General features: G+C 44.7%; 1 protein-coding gene across 2 annotated transcripts in view; it reads left to right on the forward strand.

Moving 5' to 3' along the window:
* The window catches only part of ASTN2 (astrotactin 2), a 321,258-nt gene that overhangs the window by 113,179 nt on the left and 192,653 nt on the right, over positions 1-15,426 (forward strand). For both annotated transcript variants that reach the window (XM_089534892.1, XM_089534893.1), the window contains exon 4: positions 12,353-12,502. In XM_089534892.1, coding sequence (XP_089391018.1) covers positions 12,353-12,502 — 150 coding nt within the window. The remainder of the gene's footprint in view (positions 1-12,352; positions 12,503-15,426) is intronic.

Below are 15,426 nucleotides of genomic sequence, written 5' to 3' on the forward strand. Positions count from 1 at the left end.
ACGAACCTGGAGATACATGGGAACTTTTGCATGCTCTACCACATAGGGTCATTTTGCAAGGGCTTGCTGCATGTCAATTCTTGCTCTGTGTGTGTGTGGAGAGAGAAAGAAAGACAGCGGCTGAAATAGGAGAGATTTTTCTGCTGAGAAAACATCGCTTGTTCGATACGGCAACGTTGATTTTTCATGGACTGAGAGAAAATCTTTGCCTTTCTAGTTACATAAAATCTGACCTAATAAACACATTTACGGCTCCTCCGCCTCTGAATCCGTTTCCTCCGGAGCGGCGCGGCATTTGATCAACCTCTTTTGAGGAATTGATTCTTATTTTATTTTTACTTCTGACTTCGGGTTGCCCCGATGGGAGCAGCCTATCGATAGATGGAAGGGGCCTTCTCAAGTTCAGCAGACAAGACCAACAACCGACAACCGTGTGGGAAGCAGGCTCCATTTGTCATCCGGGAAAACATAAAATCAAATGAAAGCTGGAGTGAAAGGTGACAGGTCTGAATCTAAAGGAGTGGGAAGAGCCAACAGTCGAGTGGGAGGGCTATTAATGTTGCAGGGTTGCTTTGGCTCCTTCCATGCAATAAGAACCCATAAATCACGGAGGGAAGGGTATTGCAAGGGAGGGCAAGGGAGAAGGGGCATGAACTGTGAAATTGGCATCATCCTTGATAGCCTGAAGCAGCAATCAGGCAATAACTTTCTGGGATGGGTCTATGTTAAGAGACTGAGAAAAAGCAAACATTATCCGTATTGCATATCGCCTCTCTTTACAGCTTCCCTCTCTTTTAATTTGGGTCTGGAGATAAACAGCAGAAAGGCAGCTGGCAATAAATACTGCATATATTCATGTATAAGTCTGTGTGCAAAGGGATCTTGCAGCACCTTTGAGACTAACCGAAAGATAGAAGTTACAGTAGTAGCATGAGCTTTTGTAGACTTGAGCCTACTTGCTCAGATGCATTTTTATAAGTCTAGAAATTTGAGTCAAAAAATTGACCCCCCAAAAACCTGGGTTGACTTATCTATGGGGGAATGCAAATACTATACTTTAACTCTCATCCATAAAGGAACCATCTGTGATGCCGTCTCTGACACATCATTACTTCTGGCCCTTTTGAATGCCTGGACAGGAAAATAATGGCGGAGTTGAATGAAAGAATGAGTTCCGTGGAATCGGAGACCTTATCGTCTTTACAGATCAGATGTGTATGCACAAGTAGATTTCATTTTCTTAACATGTGCAAGAGCTGGTCTGTGGAGAAAGCAGATAAGAACAAAGACCATTCATTTGAGATGTGGTGTTGAAGTACTGAGGATATCATGGATGACCCAAAAGACAAAGAAATGGGTCCTTGAACAGATCGAGACTGAAATCTCCCAGGAAGCCAAGATGATCAAATTGAGGCCGTTGTACTTTGGCCACATCATGATAAGAGATGACTTGTTTGAAAAGGCAATAATTCTGGAAGGGTGGAGGGATGTAGAAAGAGAGGTTAAGGAGGTTATGGGTCTGAATTTATAGGACATGAGCAGAGCAGTGGAAGGGGGGGTTCTTGGAGATGTCTCATCCATAGGGTCACCATGAGTCAAAGCCAATTCAGGGACAGTTAACAACAACCACAAATGCCAAGTAGACATGCATGCACACAGATGAATTTGTTTCATAGTAAAGAATAGCAGATGCACATTGAAGTACGTTTCCAGGGGCTGGAGCTTGCTTCATTGGCGGCAACGGTGGCACTAGACTTGCACGCTTTTGCTGTGAGGAAGAGATGGGGATGGCAAATCTGGGGTGACAGCTCTTAGTATAGGAGCCTAGCTGCTGACTCAGCTCCAGAATCACTGGGGCGGAAATAGAAAGAGACTTTGAGCATAAGGTGCCCAGAGAAGCTGCATCTTAATTTGAGCAGGCAGAGAGTGGAGGTTAACTGAAACAAAGCAGCAGCTGCAGATTTAATATCCTGATAGGAAACTTCACTGTTTGTTTTTTTAGAATTGGCAAGGGCCCTCTTCATGACCCAGAAACTGATGTTCAATATATTATCAATATCTGCAGAGATTTTGCAAGGTAGCAAAGGCAATCATCCTCCCACAGATTAATCAGATGAAAACCCTCAAGGCACGACTGGGAAACTTTGCTGTAATGAAGGCTGCGATTGTAGTTTTGGCTTAACTTTGCAGACCATTATATTTTCTTCTGTCTGCAACCGCCATATGGGAAGAACGCTGAACAGTATGTGGACAGTCCCAAATGCAGCACATGACACTAATCTAATCTTGAGATTACAAGTGTTCTGAGTCCAAGACCGGTCCAGGAGAAGGCATACCTATCTACCAGCTCAAACTAGTCAAATGAACTCTACGTTTCTGGATGCAAAGGGGTCTTGTAGCACCTTTGGAACTAACTGAAAGAGAGAAGTTGGTAGCATGAGCTTTCATGGACTTGACCCTACTTCCTCAGATTCATGGGGAGCATCTGGGATGACTTAGGTCTCCACAAAGATGGCTCCAGGAGTAGCCCCAAGTTACAATCCTTCTCTTTCAGAAGAAATGTAACCCCATCCAGAGCAGGCCTCATGCACAGAAGTACATTCAATTTCAGATATATGTTAAGTCAACTGAGAAGGAATCAATAGTGAAAACTGGTTCGTTCATAAATAGCACAATGGAGCTCCTTCCTTACTATCTCTCTCTCTCAGTCCTAGAAGTCCATTGGTAATAATTGGTCCACAATTGGAGACAACAACAACTGATAATAAACTATCCACTACACTAGACTGCAGTAACCTCCCGGGCCATTTATATAGATAGCTATATTTTGGCATTTTATGTGTCTGTTGGAAGATGATAGTTGGGTTTGTTGCTGTGTGATGAATTGTCTTGAAGGTTTGAGCTTCTCTTTTATCTGGGCAAATGCCATAAACTCACAGAAGATGCGCCAGGGAGTGAAACAGGCCACTAGGAACTCTTTATTCGTCTAAATTTCCAGTTTCTCTGTTGTTCATAGTTTTGTCCATAACTATGAATCTTTGATAAAGCTTTTGCATTATTTATGGGCTGGCTCCAAGGTAGACGGTGGGTTGGCGCGGAACAGAATTTGCCTGGAGGGGTTCTTTGTTTGCCGAAAGAACAGCCATTGTTTATCAGGAAGAACAGGCATTGTTTATTTTGAAGAACTCAGAGGAATCCTTTATCTCTACACTCTCCTAAATGTTGAGTTTCAATCTTGGTGCCTTTCTCTAATCCGGATATCTTGGACTACAACGCTTGGGATGCCTGACCATTTGGTGTGTTGGCGAGGGAAAGGAGCTGAAAGCCGGTGACCCTGGAAACAAATCACTTTCTTCCCAGCTTTGTGGTACCTCCATATAAAATCAGGGAACATGGTTAGAGTTCTGGTTACCTCCACTTCCCAAAGGACTCCCAAATTGTTCTGCTATGCACACTACCTTGAATCCCTAGAATGGTGGGATCCTCTGTAAACTGGTTTCCAGTTGAGCAACCAACCTCAGCATGCTCACTGTCTACCTGTTTCTACTTCAGGTTCAGAATGTAATGCCATTTGCCACTAGCTTTGGAAAGCTCTGGCATACTGATTCCGAATAAGCCTGGCCTTCTTCACCCTACCAAAAGATGAGAAGAAACCACACAAGGACCTCCTTTTTGCTCTACTGCTCCCCTGAATGTTGATGTTTCTTGTGATGCAATGCAACCTGGTTGGGCATCACATCCATCCCTATCCCCGGCGCAAAGCGATTAAGTATGCCCAACTGCGGATGGGTCATGGCGAAAGTCTTGTCGCAGAGTGCGTGATGGGAAATGAAGCCACTAGTCTGGCAAGGCAGAGCACTTTCTCCTGGTTGCCTAGGAAACAAGGGATGCAGTCTTTTTCTCTTCACCTGAGGCACAAGAGCGCACTGTAGATTAAGAACCAGAAGCTGAATCCATGGTTGGACTGAATCCATGTAGCTAGAAATTGAATCCATGGTGCCAAAGCCAGAGTCCAAACCTAGGAAGAAGCCACTGGGTTGACTAACAGTACAAGCAGGAGATAGGACCAGGGTTCAAGGCGGAGACTGGAGCTGCACCATGAATATGCTTCTGAACCCAGGAAGATGCCAGAGGTTTGCAAATGTGGCACAGAGCAGAAGTTGAAAGACAAGGCAATCTAGGAGTAGAACCAATGCAAACTGGTGGAATACATAAAAACATGACAGGAGCCAGAGGTTTGCAAAGGGATCTTGTAGTGCCTTTAATACTAACTGAAGGAAAGCAGTTGGTAGCGTGAGCTTTTGTAGAGTTGAGTTTGCTTCTTCAGCCTTTAAATCTTCCTGCCCAAGAATGCCCAGTAGCCAGCTTTGGTGGGTAGAGCTGGGCAACGGTTTATGTCTAGTCAGATGCTTTAATACATATTTTATTCTGCTCTCACTTCTAGGTTTATTGCCCTCTTCTGAGGGGTTTATCCGAGGTGTTTCAATGCTGTTAAACTGCGTTACCTCAATTGCAGTGGTAAAGGGGAAGGGGAGAAGAGGTGAATGGAGTGGCCCTATCCTGAATGAAAAACAACGCACGGTCGCTCACGGGTTGGAATGGAACGGGGGTCATAATTGCAAACGGTGCTATTAATGCAATGCGTATTTCATACATTTCCCTCTTAATTTAAAGAGAAGCACTCTGCGGCTACCGGTTGCAAATGAAATTAACATTCTGTGGCATTTGCCATTGAACGGTTAGTTTGCACACATGAGTGGAGGCAATTAGCTGGGAAATGATTGAGGACCGTGACTGGGGAGAGGATGAGGACAGGACTAGTGCCCACAAAAGGGAAGGGGATCCAGGTTGTGCTTTGAAATGGGCATCTCTCCCATTGGAGAGAAATTGTTGTTGTTGTTTTCAGCCAAGAGAGTGGGGCACTTGGACTTCCGGGGACAATGCAACAGCAACTGTTGTCCATAGTGAACAACAGCTGGGAATTACGGCTCTGGGAGGGGCAACTTTAAGGAGGTGAAAGCATGGAAGAAAGAAAGCATTGACAATTTGGGTATCTCCCAAGCATGGTTGGCCCAAGGCTTCCGTATCAATGGTGCAACGGGTGCTTTCACACTTTTAAAGGAGCTCTCCATGGTGCTGTGGCCTCTCCGCCAAATAGGTTTGACACCTTTTGCCATGTGTTGTCCCAAAAGAATCATAGAGTTGGAAGAGACCTCAAGGGCCAGTCCCATTCAAGAATATGCAATGTAAGTCATTGCCGACTTATGGAGACCAATTCCGACGATCGGAAGATCGGACGGTTGGTAGTTTGAGACCCGGGTGCCGCATGACGGAGTGAGCTCCTGTCACTAGTCCCAGCTTCTGCCAACCTAGCATAGAATCATAGAATCATAGAGTTGGAAGAGACCACAAGGGCCATCCAGTCCAACCCCATTCTGCCATGCAGGAAGTCCAAATCAAAGCATCCCCGACAGATGGCCATCCAGCCTCTGCTTAAAGACCTCCAAGGAGGGGGATTCCATACAAATGCAAGTAGACAGATAGGTACCAGATGACCACCAGAGAGGTTTTTGTACAATGCTGGCTCTTTGGCTTGGAAACAGAGATGAGCACCACTCCCTACAATTGGTTGCAACTAGATATTCATGTCAAGGGACTACCTTTACCTTTAAGGAGAAGCTATCATGGGGTTTTCTTGTCCTGAGGAGATTTGCCATTGCCTTCCTCTGAGGCTGAGAGCATATAACTTACCTAAGATCACCCAGTGGGTTTCAATGCTGAGCGGGGAATCGAACCTTGTCTCCAGAGTCCAACACCTTAGACAGCTTAGAGAGTTCTTTTAATGCCCAGGAGAAAACAGCAAGGAAAATCACATTATTCTTCTGACATGGAAACCTCTAGCCGCCTCTGCTCCAGATCATGTATCCCTCCTGCTGTGAAACTGTACTTTAAATTAAACAGAGTTGGAGGAAAAATAATTTAAAACCATTTCTTTTTTGTTCAAACCAGGTTTTTATGTTTGTTTCCTTTTTGCATTAATGTGGAGGGCAGCACCAATAGAGGACTAAATCAGAAAATTAACTAGGAAAAGTGTGGTTCAGCTGTTATGGCCACTAGCTTCAAGAATAATCATCCTTTGAGAAGTGGCCTCTTAAAGGAAGTTGTTTTGGTTGAACCTATGTTAATCGAAGGATTTGTGTCTGAATGGCATTTCTTGCACTATAAAAGAAAGTGATTCCAAAGAAGCAACCGGCAGTGGATACTGGACTAACAATATCCACTATATAAGTGTACAATCGCAATAAAATGAGTCAACTACCAATAAACTTAAAGCCATTGTCAGTTGTTTGGCCTAACTTGTCTGTTGTTGGGGCTCTGATTTTGTTGGAAGAGAGTGGGATATATATATACTGTGTGGGATATATATACGCAGGGTCAAAAGGATACACACACACACACACACACACACACACACCACTCTCTTCCATGCCAGCATTCTCTGATGATACCAAAGCCACAGATGCTGGCGAAACATCAGGAATAAACTCTTCTAGAACATGGCCGCATAGCCTGAAAAACCCACAAAAACTATGGATGCCGTCCATGAAAGCCTTCGACTTCACAGCATTTATAGAGTTTATTTGAAGATGTGGCAGGGTTTTCCCCCCTTATATGCCTGGGTTGGGCAGTACATGTATCTCTCCAGATGTTACTGAACTACCTCAAATCCTAGCTAGCATCACCAATGGTGGAGGATGATGGGAGTACAAATCTGACATCTGCAGATCTGAATGGCTACAGGTTTCCCACCTTAGCTTAATGCAAACTTGCTTTTTGGATTGTCCGTGGGAGACGTTCCTTGTTCATCCGCTGTAGTTTGGGTATACATCACAGCATGTGTGTGTGTTGCATGCCTTCTAATTGTTTCCGACTTATGGCGACCCTAACATCCGAGCCCTTTTTATACCAAAGATTGGCATGTCTATTCCTGTGTCTGTGTCTTGCCCAAACCTCATATGATTATTAAAAACGGGAAGAACCCCCTCTTCCCACGTTTGCTAAATTATATTTTGGGGGGCACTTGTGATCATATCAAGGTTTTTTCCCTCTTCTGCCTAGAGTTAGATAAGGACGGTCGCTGGCACGGTGCCCGGAACAAGCGAAAGGATAAGCGTTCGGGGAAGGGAAGGCATCTCATGAATATATGAAGGAGAAAAAGTACATTTGTTCAGTTTGCCTCAGAGGGGAACTGTATCACTGACAAAGCATCACTCTGCCCTTACTTACTTTCCCCCTCCCCAAGGAAGGCACAATTATATGTATATATAACTATATTGCATATGGAGAGGCAAAGCATACACTTCTACCATGAAAGCCACTCGCTGGTTTGATCAGTGTTTTTTTATACCTAGAGATGTAAGAGAGAGTTTGAAGAAGGAGCTGTGGTCTTTGTAATAATGCCAACGACCCACTATTTGCATAGAGATCTCCCCCACCTCTTTCCTTTTTCTTGGAGATGGTTTTAAATCGGTCGGCTGGATCAGCCGGGGAAAGGAAAGGAAAGAAGGTCCCCAGAGAGAACATTATCCTGCCTTGTTTATAATCCAATCCAATTGGCTTCTCTAAGAACTGACTGGAGACCAAAATCACTTCCCAAAGCCATCACTATCTAGCAGGTTGCTACGATACACAATTGAGTTTGGTTATTTTATTGCATTTTTGGGTTATTATTGCTTTTCTGCTTTATGTGCATCTGACAATATTACAATGGCACTGACTTGGAAATCTACCTGTTCTGTTCTTCAGCAGGACATGGAGGAGGGTCAGGCTTTGAGAGAGGGATGATGGTTTCTTTGATGCCTTGGTCCAGTTTGTGGTTCCATCTAGTCTTGAGAAGGCATCTGTGTAGCCATAGAAATGCATGAGAAACATGCTTTAAGTGGCAATATTTCTGCATGCTTCTCGCTGAAGGGACCAAGGTTTACCCATGCCAGACATTGGGATGGTTGCAGAATGGGTTGGTGCTGGTGGAGGAGGTGTGTAGATCTCTTGGCCTTCAAAGATGTTTCAGGCTGTTATCCTTTATCATTGAGGTATAGGATTATGGAATGAAGGAGTAGGAAGAGATCTCAAGGGCTGTCAAGGACTTTAATGCACAAAATCAATACAGGAATGCATAATTGAAGCACCCCTGACAGATGCAAGTTGGGGTTTGTGGGAATAAGATTCCAAAATGTAGGGAGAGCCAAACGTTTAGCCCCTTCTAGTAGCAAGGTCTCCTACCTTGAGATGGTTGTGTCTGGAGGACGGTTCTTCTGGTTGGGTTGCACCCATTCCTCAAGAAACCCCAGGAGAACAATTGTTCTGGACATCCGCTGCTGCCGTATCTGGACAGACTGAGGGCTCTCTGATGCTCACAGAGTCTGTGTGGCTCCTAAACACTATTAATCTGACCATGGAGGTAGGAGAACAGCAGCCAGGTGCACACCTCTCTCATTTCCAGACTCGGGGGCTGCTTCCAACTTTCCACAAATGCTGCACGAATTGCTCACCTGAGTTGTGCAATGAATGGACAATAGGACAAAGACAGTCATAGGTTGGGGCCTTACACATTATAGGAAGGCATGCCAAAGGATCACCTCTTTGCCTGTGGGACAATATGGGATGACATTTTACCTTCTGGCTGCTGAGACACAATAAGAAGTGTAGAAGCAGTAGGGATCCTCAGTTGTCATTTGGCAGCACTATTTTCAATGCCTAGATCGTAGCTTTTTGTTAGTGTGTGAGCATTTTCAGCTGAAGATGCTGCTGAAATGTCAGGAATAAACTCTTCTAGAACATGGCCACAGAGCCCAAAAAAACCAACAAAATTCTATGGATGCTGGCCATGAAACCCTTCAACTTCACATTGCCTAGATCGCTTCCATCCAGCTGGCCATTGCAAGTGTTGGGCTTTTATTTCTTCCCTTCTCCACTTCTGTCCCTTATCATAAATTCAGATTATAAATCTGAGAGTAAGAGCTGTCAGGCTACTTGCCTTGGAACCACTCTGGGAATCTTTTTCTGGCGTACAAATGCTATTTGTCCAGCCATCTATCCAAGCAAATGAACAAACAGGGGCTGGCAGTATTCAGGGGCACCTTTGGCCTTCTGTATTTGGTATGCAGGCTCCACCTGAGACTTTGTGAAGCATCTTCCATGCTTAATCCGTGCTCTCATAACCCCTGGAATTGACTGCTGTAATGCAATTTGTGTAGGGCTGCCCTCCAAGGTGCCGAGTGTAGCAGTCAGCCTCTGGGTGAATATGGGAAGGCGATAATGTATTCAACCCACTTTGGCTGCAACCGTGTGATCTGTGCCTGCGAGCTTTCCGGACTAATTTATACAACTGGCATTTTTAAAAGAAATCTTTATGGCCTGGAACTGTCACTCCTTCCGGCTCATAGAGCGAGGCGTTCTGCCTGGGCTTCTTCTAGGAGGTCAGAAGATGGACTGCAAAAGAACAAGGTCTCCACTTGAATTGCCTTCAGGCTTTAAATAGCTTCTTTAGCGAGGGCAGGGACTTCGCAGAGGTTATTCCAGATGGCTGCCAGGGCCATTAATTGACTTCTTCCATGCAAATCAACTGTTCAAGGAGTCCATTGTTAAAAGAGTCCACTGTCCACCTCTGTCCTCAGTACGTTTTTTGACTTTGTCATTTTTATAATTGGGGCGGATACCAATTACGGTTCCAGGGCTCCACGTTCCCAAAGAGCTCTTAACTAACTTGGATATTTAGCATAGATGGGGAGTGGATTTGACAGCTTGTGGCTTAGGGGCAAATGTGCACACAAGTCACAGCAATGTATGCAGGGCCAAAAAGTCACCAGTGCACAACGGATGATAGCAATGGAAGCAGAGTGGTGCAGGCAGACAGCATGTTCACCTGTGCATTATCTTTACAAGTTGTGCCTTGCAGTTGTGCATGCTATACTTTGCATTTTGGTTTTGCATCCTCTGCTTTCCATTGTGGTTGCACACCCTATGCCTTGCACTGTGAGCACACATTGAGATTGTGCATCCCATACTTTCAGTCGTGTATGCATTGTCCATCCTATACTTTCCATTGTGATTGTACATCCAATACCTTGCATCGTGATTAGGCACCACAGTTGTACATTTTATACATTGCATTGTAGTTGTACACTGTTTATTATGCATTGCACAATGGCACACAGTAATTGAAATGTATTCTGCAATATTGCTTTTCTGCATAGGGATTTATAGTTCTGCTGTGGTATGCTCTCCCCCCCCCCCCCCCCCAATCTCTATTTGTTGTTGTTGTGTGCCTTCAAGTCATTTCCAACTTAAGGAAACCCTCAGGTGAACCTATGTCAGGATTTTCTTGACAAGTGTCTTCAGAGTGGGTTTGCCGTTGCCATCTTCTGAGGCTGAGATAGTGTGACTTGCCCAGGCTCACCCAATGAGCTTCCTCAATTAAGTGAGGAACTGAACCCTGAACTCCAAATAACCACACTGTTATTTCCCCGTTTGTTTGAAGTTAGATGGGTTATGGAAAAGCCCCAAACAAACAAAGCCAAACCAGTTTTCCTGGGGAGTAAAAACGTGAGACAGGGAGGGTGTCTGCTGTTGACAATTGCACCTTCTGCTCTCGAAGCCATTGCTCACCGGCTGCACATCATTCCCTCCTGGTGCTAGGTCTGTCTCTGCTGATAAGCCTTGGATGAGTCCCACGCTCTTCTACAAAAAATGACTGCTTGGGAAATTCAGGCCCATTATCTCCAGCGCCAGTGGTCCCCTTCAAAGGCACAGCAAATCGGCAGCATGTCCAGTAACCTGATGCTATTAGAGACATCTCTTAGCTCCTGCTATCCATGGCCTGCATATGGAATTACAGGGCTGGATTGCCATGGCATCAAAAGCCTGCCAAATGAGGCGCTGCTCTGCCTTTTTCTTTCTCATTTCCTCCCTTCCTTCCAGGGCTTTATTTTTCTTCCCTCCGTTCCACAACCTTTTTACTACCTTTCCCACAGTCGCTATCGAAGATGGGGGGCTTCTCATACTGTTCTCATACCTGGGGAGTCTCACCTTTTGTGCCAGAAAGAAAAAGGACTCAAACCAATATACAGGATTGCGTTTCTTTTTGTATTGCAAAGAATTCTCCCCTGCTGCCCTGTATTGCAAAAGCATTCTTTTCTGCCCATTCCAGCGGGAAGCTTTGCTTCAAGTTTACACATTTGCCATTCTGCTCAGCCACCCCAATGCTCCCTGCTAAAACAGACTCGGCTTCATGCTGGAATGAGAATTACAAGCGGTAGGATGCAGTCTTTGCAGGCACTGAGCCCGCCAGGTGTCCAAATACCTCCAAGTGCAATTCATATCTAAATGCGTCTCTGGAGCAAAGCAGGCCAGCAGGGTTAATGCCTTGGTTTTTTAATCCACCCCAAGGCCTTCTTGGCCTCTTCGCTCCAGGCACTGCCTTGAATGAGTTGAGCCCATCCGCTCCCCGACAGAACAAATGCCCACAATGGAGAAGCGCTGCATAGGTCAGAGGAATTAGGCACGGTAGGCACGCTCCAGGACATTGCTGGAACAAGGCTTCTTTCATGCCGGGACAAAGTTTGATAGAGAAAGTAATTTAAATTACAAGGGGTTCTGTGCTGCGGAGCAGCAAGGCACTTCCTTTGGAAGAAAGGTTCAAGGAGACTGTGTCCTAGCTTTGCATCTGCTCCTGCTCTTCCAATTTAGACGCCTGGGGTTTGTGGGTTTTGGGGGCTACGTGGCCATGTTCTAGAAGAGTTTCTTCCTGACGTTTCACCAGCATCCCTGAAGTTGCCAGCCAGAGATGCTGGCAAAACATCAGGAAGAAACTCTTCTAGAACATGGCCACGTAGCCCCCAAAACCCACAAAAAACTATGGATGCTGGGCATGAAAACCTTCAACTTCACAAACCATATAAAATTCATGGGGCTGGCCTAAGTCAACAGGCAGCTTGAAGGAACATACTCACATTCAGGAAAGGCTACTCAGTTTCTATGATGTTGTATGTAAATGCATATTTGTATAATATTGACTTTGTACCTCTCCTGCTGGTAAACATCTTGTACATTTTTATGGCGGGGATAATGGTCAAGACTAGCACTATTAGTTGTGATATACAATGTTGGGATCCCTGCAAGCCACTTTCTTGCAGCTTGACCAGAAAAGCCCTGTTTAGGTTTCTTTGTTAGTCTCTCTTCAGCTCCTGATAATTCTGAATGGTGTTTTGTGGATGTTTTTAGGAACAAATGGCTAGTGTGTTGTCTCCATATGATTTAATATCCATCTTCCCCATTGACTTGTACCTTATAGCTGCAGAAATGACCCAAGAAACAGTGGAGTCCCTGATGCAGAAGTTCAAGGAGAGTTTTCGGACCAATACGCCCATCGAGATCGGCCAGTTGCAGCCAGCCTTACGCAGTTCCTCTGTTGGGCGGCGAAAACGGAGGAACCGACCCCGAGGTATTTCATCCATGGGAATATTGTCTTTCTACATCGATTTCACTTGGTTGTGGTGGTGGGTACTTGGACCATGAAGTGTTACAGCCCTCCTTCTGTTTCGCTATCCACTGGTACAAGCTGGAAAATACTTTATTGTAACTTGGTTCAGATTGCGTCTCCTTCATCCAGAACTCTGAAATCCAAAATATTCTAAAACCAAAACTTTTGTCATGGGTGGCTAAGATAGTGACACCTTTGCTTTCTGATGGATCAGTGTACATAAACTTTGTCTCATGCACATTATTAAAGATACTGTGCAAAGTTTTGGGTGATGTGTATAAGGGTTTATATGAAACATAAATGAATTTTGTGTTTCGACTCTTCAAGACATCACATTATGTATATTGGAATATTCAAAATACCTGGGAGAAAAAATCCCAAATCCCAAACACTTCTGGTCCCAGGCGTTTCAGATAAGGGAGATTAAGCCTGTTTGAACATGTATACACTTGGCAGACTGGTTGTATTCCATGTATTAGATTTCAATTCCCATTATCCCCAGGCAAAGTTGAGAGAATGGTAAGAGATGTAGTCTATCATGATCTGGAGGAACACTTACACCTCATTCCTGAACAGCTGCACATCATATTTCTCCCTCGTTTGCAGAAGGGAGGCTGCAACCTTAACTGTTGTCGTTGTGTGCCTTCAAGTCCTTTCCGATATCTGGTGATGGTAAGCCTATCGCAGGGTTTCTTGGCAAGGTTTGTTCAGAGGGGCTTTCCCAATAGCGTCCTCTGAGGCTGAGAGAGTGTGACTTGCCCAGGGTCAGCCAGTGGGTTTCGTGGCTGACCCCGATGAGATACAAGAACATAGCTTTCATTGTGCACTTATGTCCGCATCCCATCTCTCCCAATGTGAAGGTGAAACTGAGCATCTCTGCCTCATTAGTAAAATAGAAAATGACAGATTCACCCAAAGCCTCTTGCCTGGGGCTGTTCCCATCTTGTTATCAATCAGGGCTGTCAATGTTATCAATCAGGGCACCATCAATGTTGTCAAGGTTCAAAAGCTGCCCAGTCAGCCAGGAGACATCCCACGACTAAATGCAGTTTGACTCCCAGCTTCTAATAATGCCACCTCTTTAACTTCTCCGGCTAAGTGGGCCCAACTTTGGGTGCCTTCAGTTTTCAACCAGTGAGGAACTGTGGCAGAAGCAGCTGGCTTTCTATGTCCCTCGCCCTTCGATTTCTATTTTCTCTCCTCATTTTAGCTTGGATTATGTCCCAGGTAATTTAGAAGGTGTTCTTCAAAAGTAGGCATTTGTCTCATCCCTTCTTACTTTTTGGGGGAAAGTAAATAATATAAGTACCATGCTTGTTTATTGAGCATAAAGGGAACACTCTCTTTCTTCTGTCCCCAAACTATGAACCTTCAAAGTAGCTTATACATCAATTAAAGAAACAAAAACAAATGTATATAACCAACAAAATGCTGGCAGGGATAAAACGTGAAAACCACATCAAAGCACAAGGATAGAGAGAGAAAAGCATAAAAAGCAACAACAAACTGAAGCATGGAAACCTAATAACAAACTGAGAGCTTTCTCTTAGCAAACTTGACCATTCTGGCTGGGGGATTGTGGGAGTTGTAGCACCAAAAGTAACTTTTTCAGGCCCTGATTCCAGCTATCCGTCAGTTTTGTGAATATTGCAGTACAAAATCCAGTTTAACATAGGGAGGTGTTTTAGGCTGCATCTGCACTACACAGATAATCCAGTTTGACACTGCTTTAACTGCTATGGAGCCATGAGATTTGTAGTTTGTGGTGGCACCAGAGGTCTTTGACAGAGAAGGCTAAATATCCCACAAAACTTCCAACCCCAGTGCAGCTTATTCTGGACTTGTTCCTCTGCCAGGAATATTGGCTGATTATTTCTGACACTGTGAAAAACCAGGTTTTTGAGATAGGGAGTGTATCATTGCAAGGACTGAACTCCATCAGTGGTTCCCAACCTTTAGTCCTCCATTTTGTTTTAGACTTCAGATCCCAGAAGCCCCAGCCAACTGGGCCAACAGTCAACAATTATGGGAGCTGAAGTTCCAAACATCTGGAGGACCAAGAGTTGAAAACCACTGGACTAGATAGCATTTATAGACCCTTCCAACCTTTGCTCCTCCACTTGTTTTGGACTTCATATCCCAGAAGCCCCAGCCAACTTGGCCAAGAGTCAACAATTATAGGAGCTGAATTTCAAAAGATCTGGGAGACTAAAGGTTGGGAAGCAATGGATAACCTTTCCAGCACCATCCAAGTCTAAGCTTCTACGATGTTTCCATAAATGTTAGATGTATTTTTAGGCACACTGCCTGATGGGGATGGGAAAACCGGTGTGCTAAACTATTTCCCCCCTTCTCTCTGGGTATGCAGACATGCGCACACTCTTTGCTTGCGCCTGGCATGGCTGGAGTCATATTTTTCTGCAACGGTGATAGGAAGCTGGAGGAAAGAGAAACCTTTCGATCCCTTCTCTGCTCACTGCCTTTTTTCCCCCATTTGTTTTTCATTTATTTATGAGCCCGAGACACAATCATTTCCCCCCTCCCTCTTTCGTTCTCTCTGTGTTATTTTTCTGTACTACAGGCCTGGAGAAACTTATTTTATTACCATTATTATGATGACAATGGCTCGGGCCATAAATTATTCACTTAGCGAGAAGGAAACGTTCCTTCTCTTCAGCGCCTTTAGATGGTTTGGCTTATTTTGTGGTTCCGACACACTCAAAGAGAGAGTTTTTGTGGTTCGACTTTGTGTGTGCGCATGTATGGAAAGGTGTCATCTTGGAACAAATCCTGCAAGAGAAAGATCGACTGGCCAGATGTGGGTGAATTGCTCCTCTCATTTTCCCTTATCGCAGCTGTGGCTGCCTCTGCACTGCAGAATGAAT

The sequence above is a fragment of the Sceloporus occidentalis genome, unplaced genomic scaffold (assembly GCF_023333645.1).
Source record: "Sceloporus occidentalis isolate IW3139 unplaced genomic scaffold, rSceOcc1.0.p SCAF_8, whole genome shotgun sequence".
Taxonomy (NCBI): Eukaryota; Metazoa; Chordata; class Lepidosauria; order Squamata; family Phrynosomatidae; genus Sceloporus; species Sceloporus occidentalis.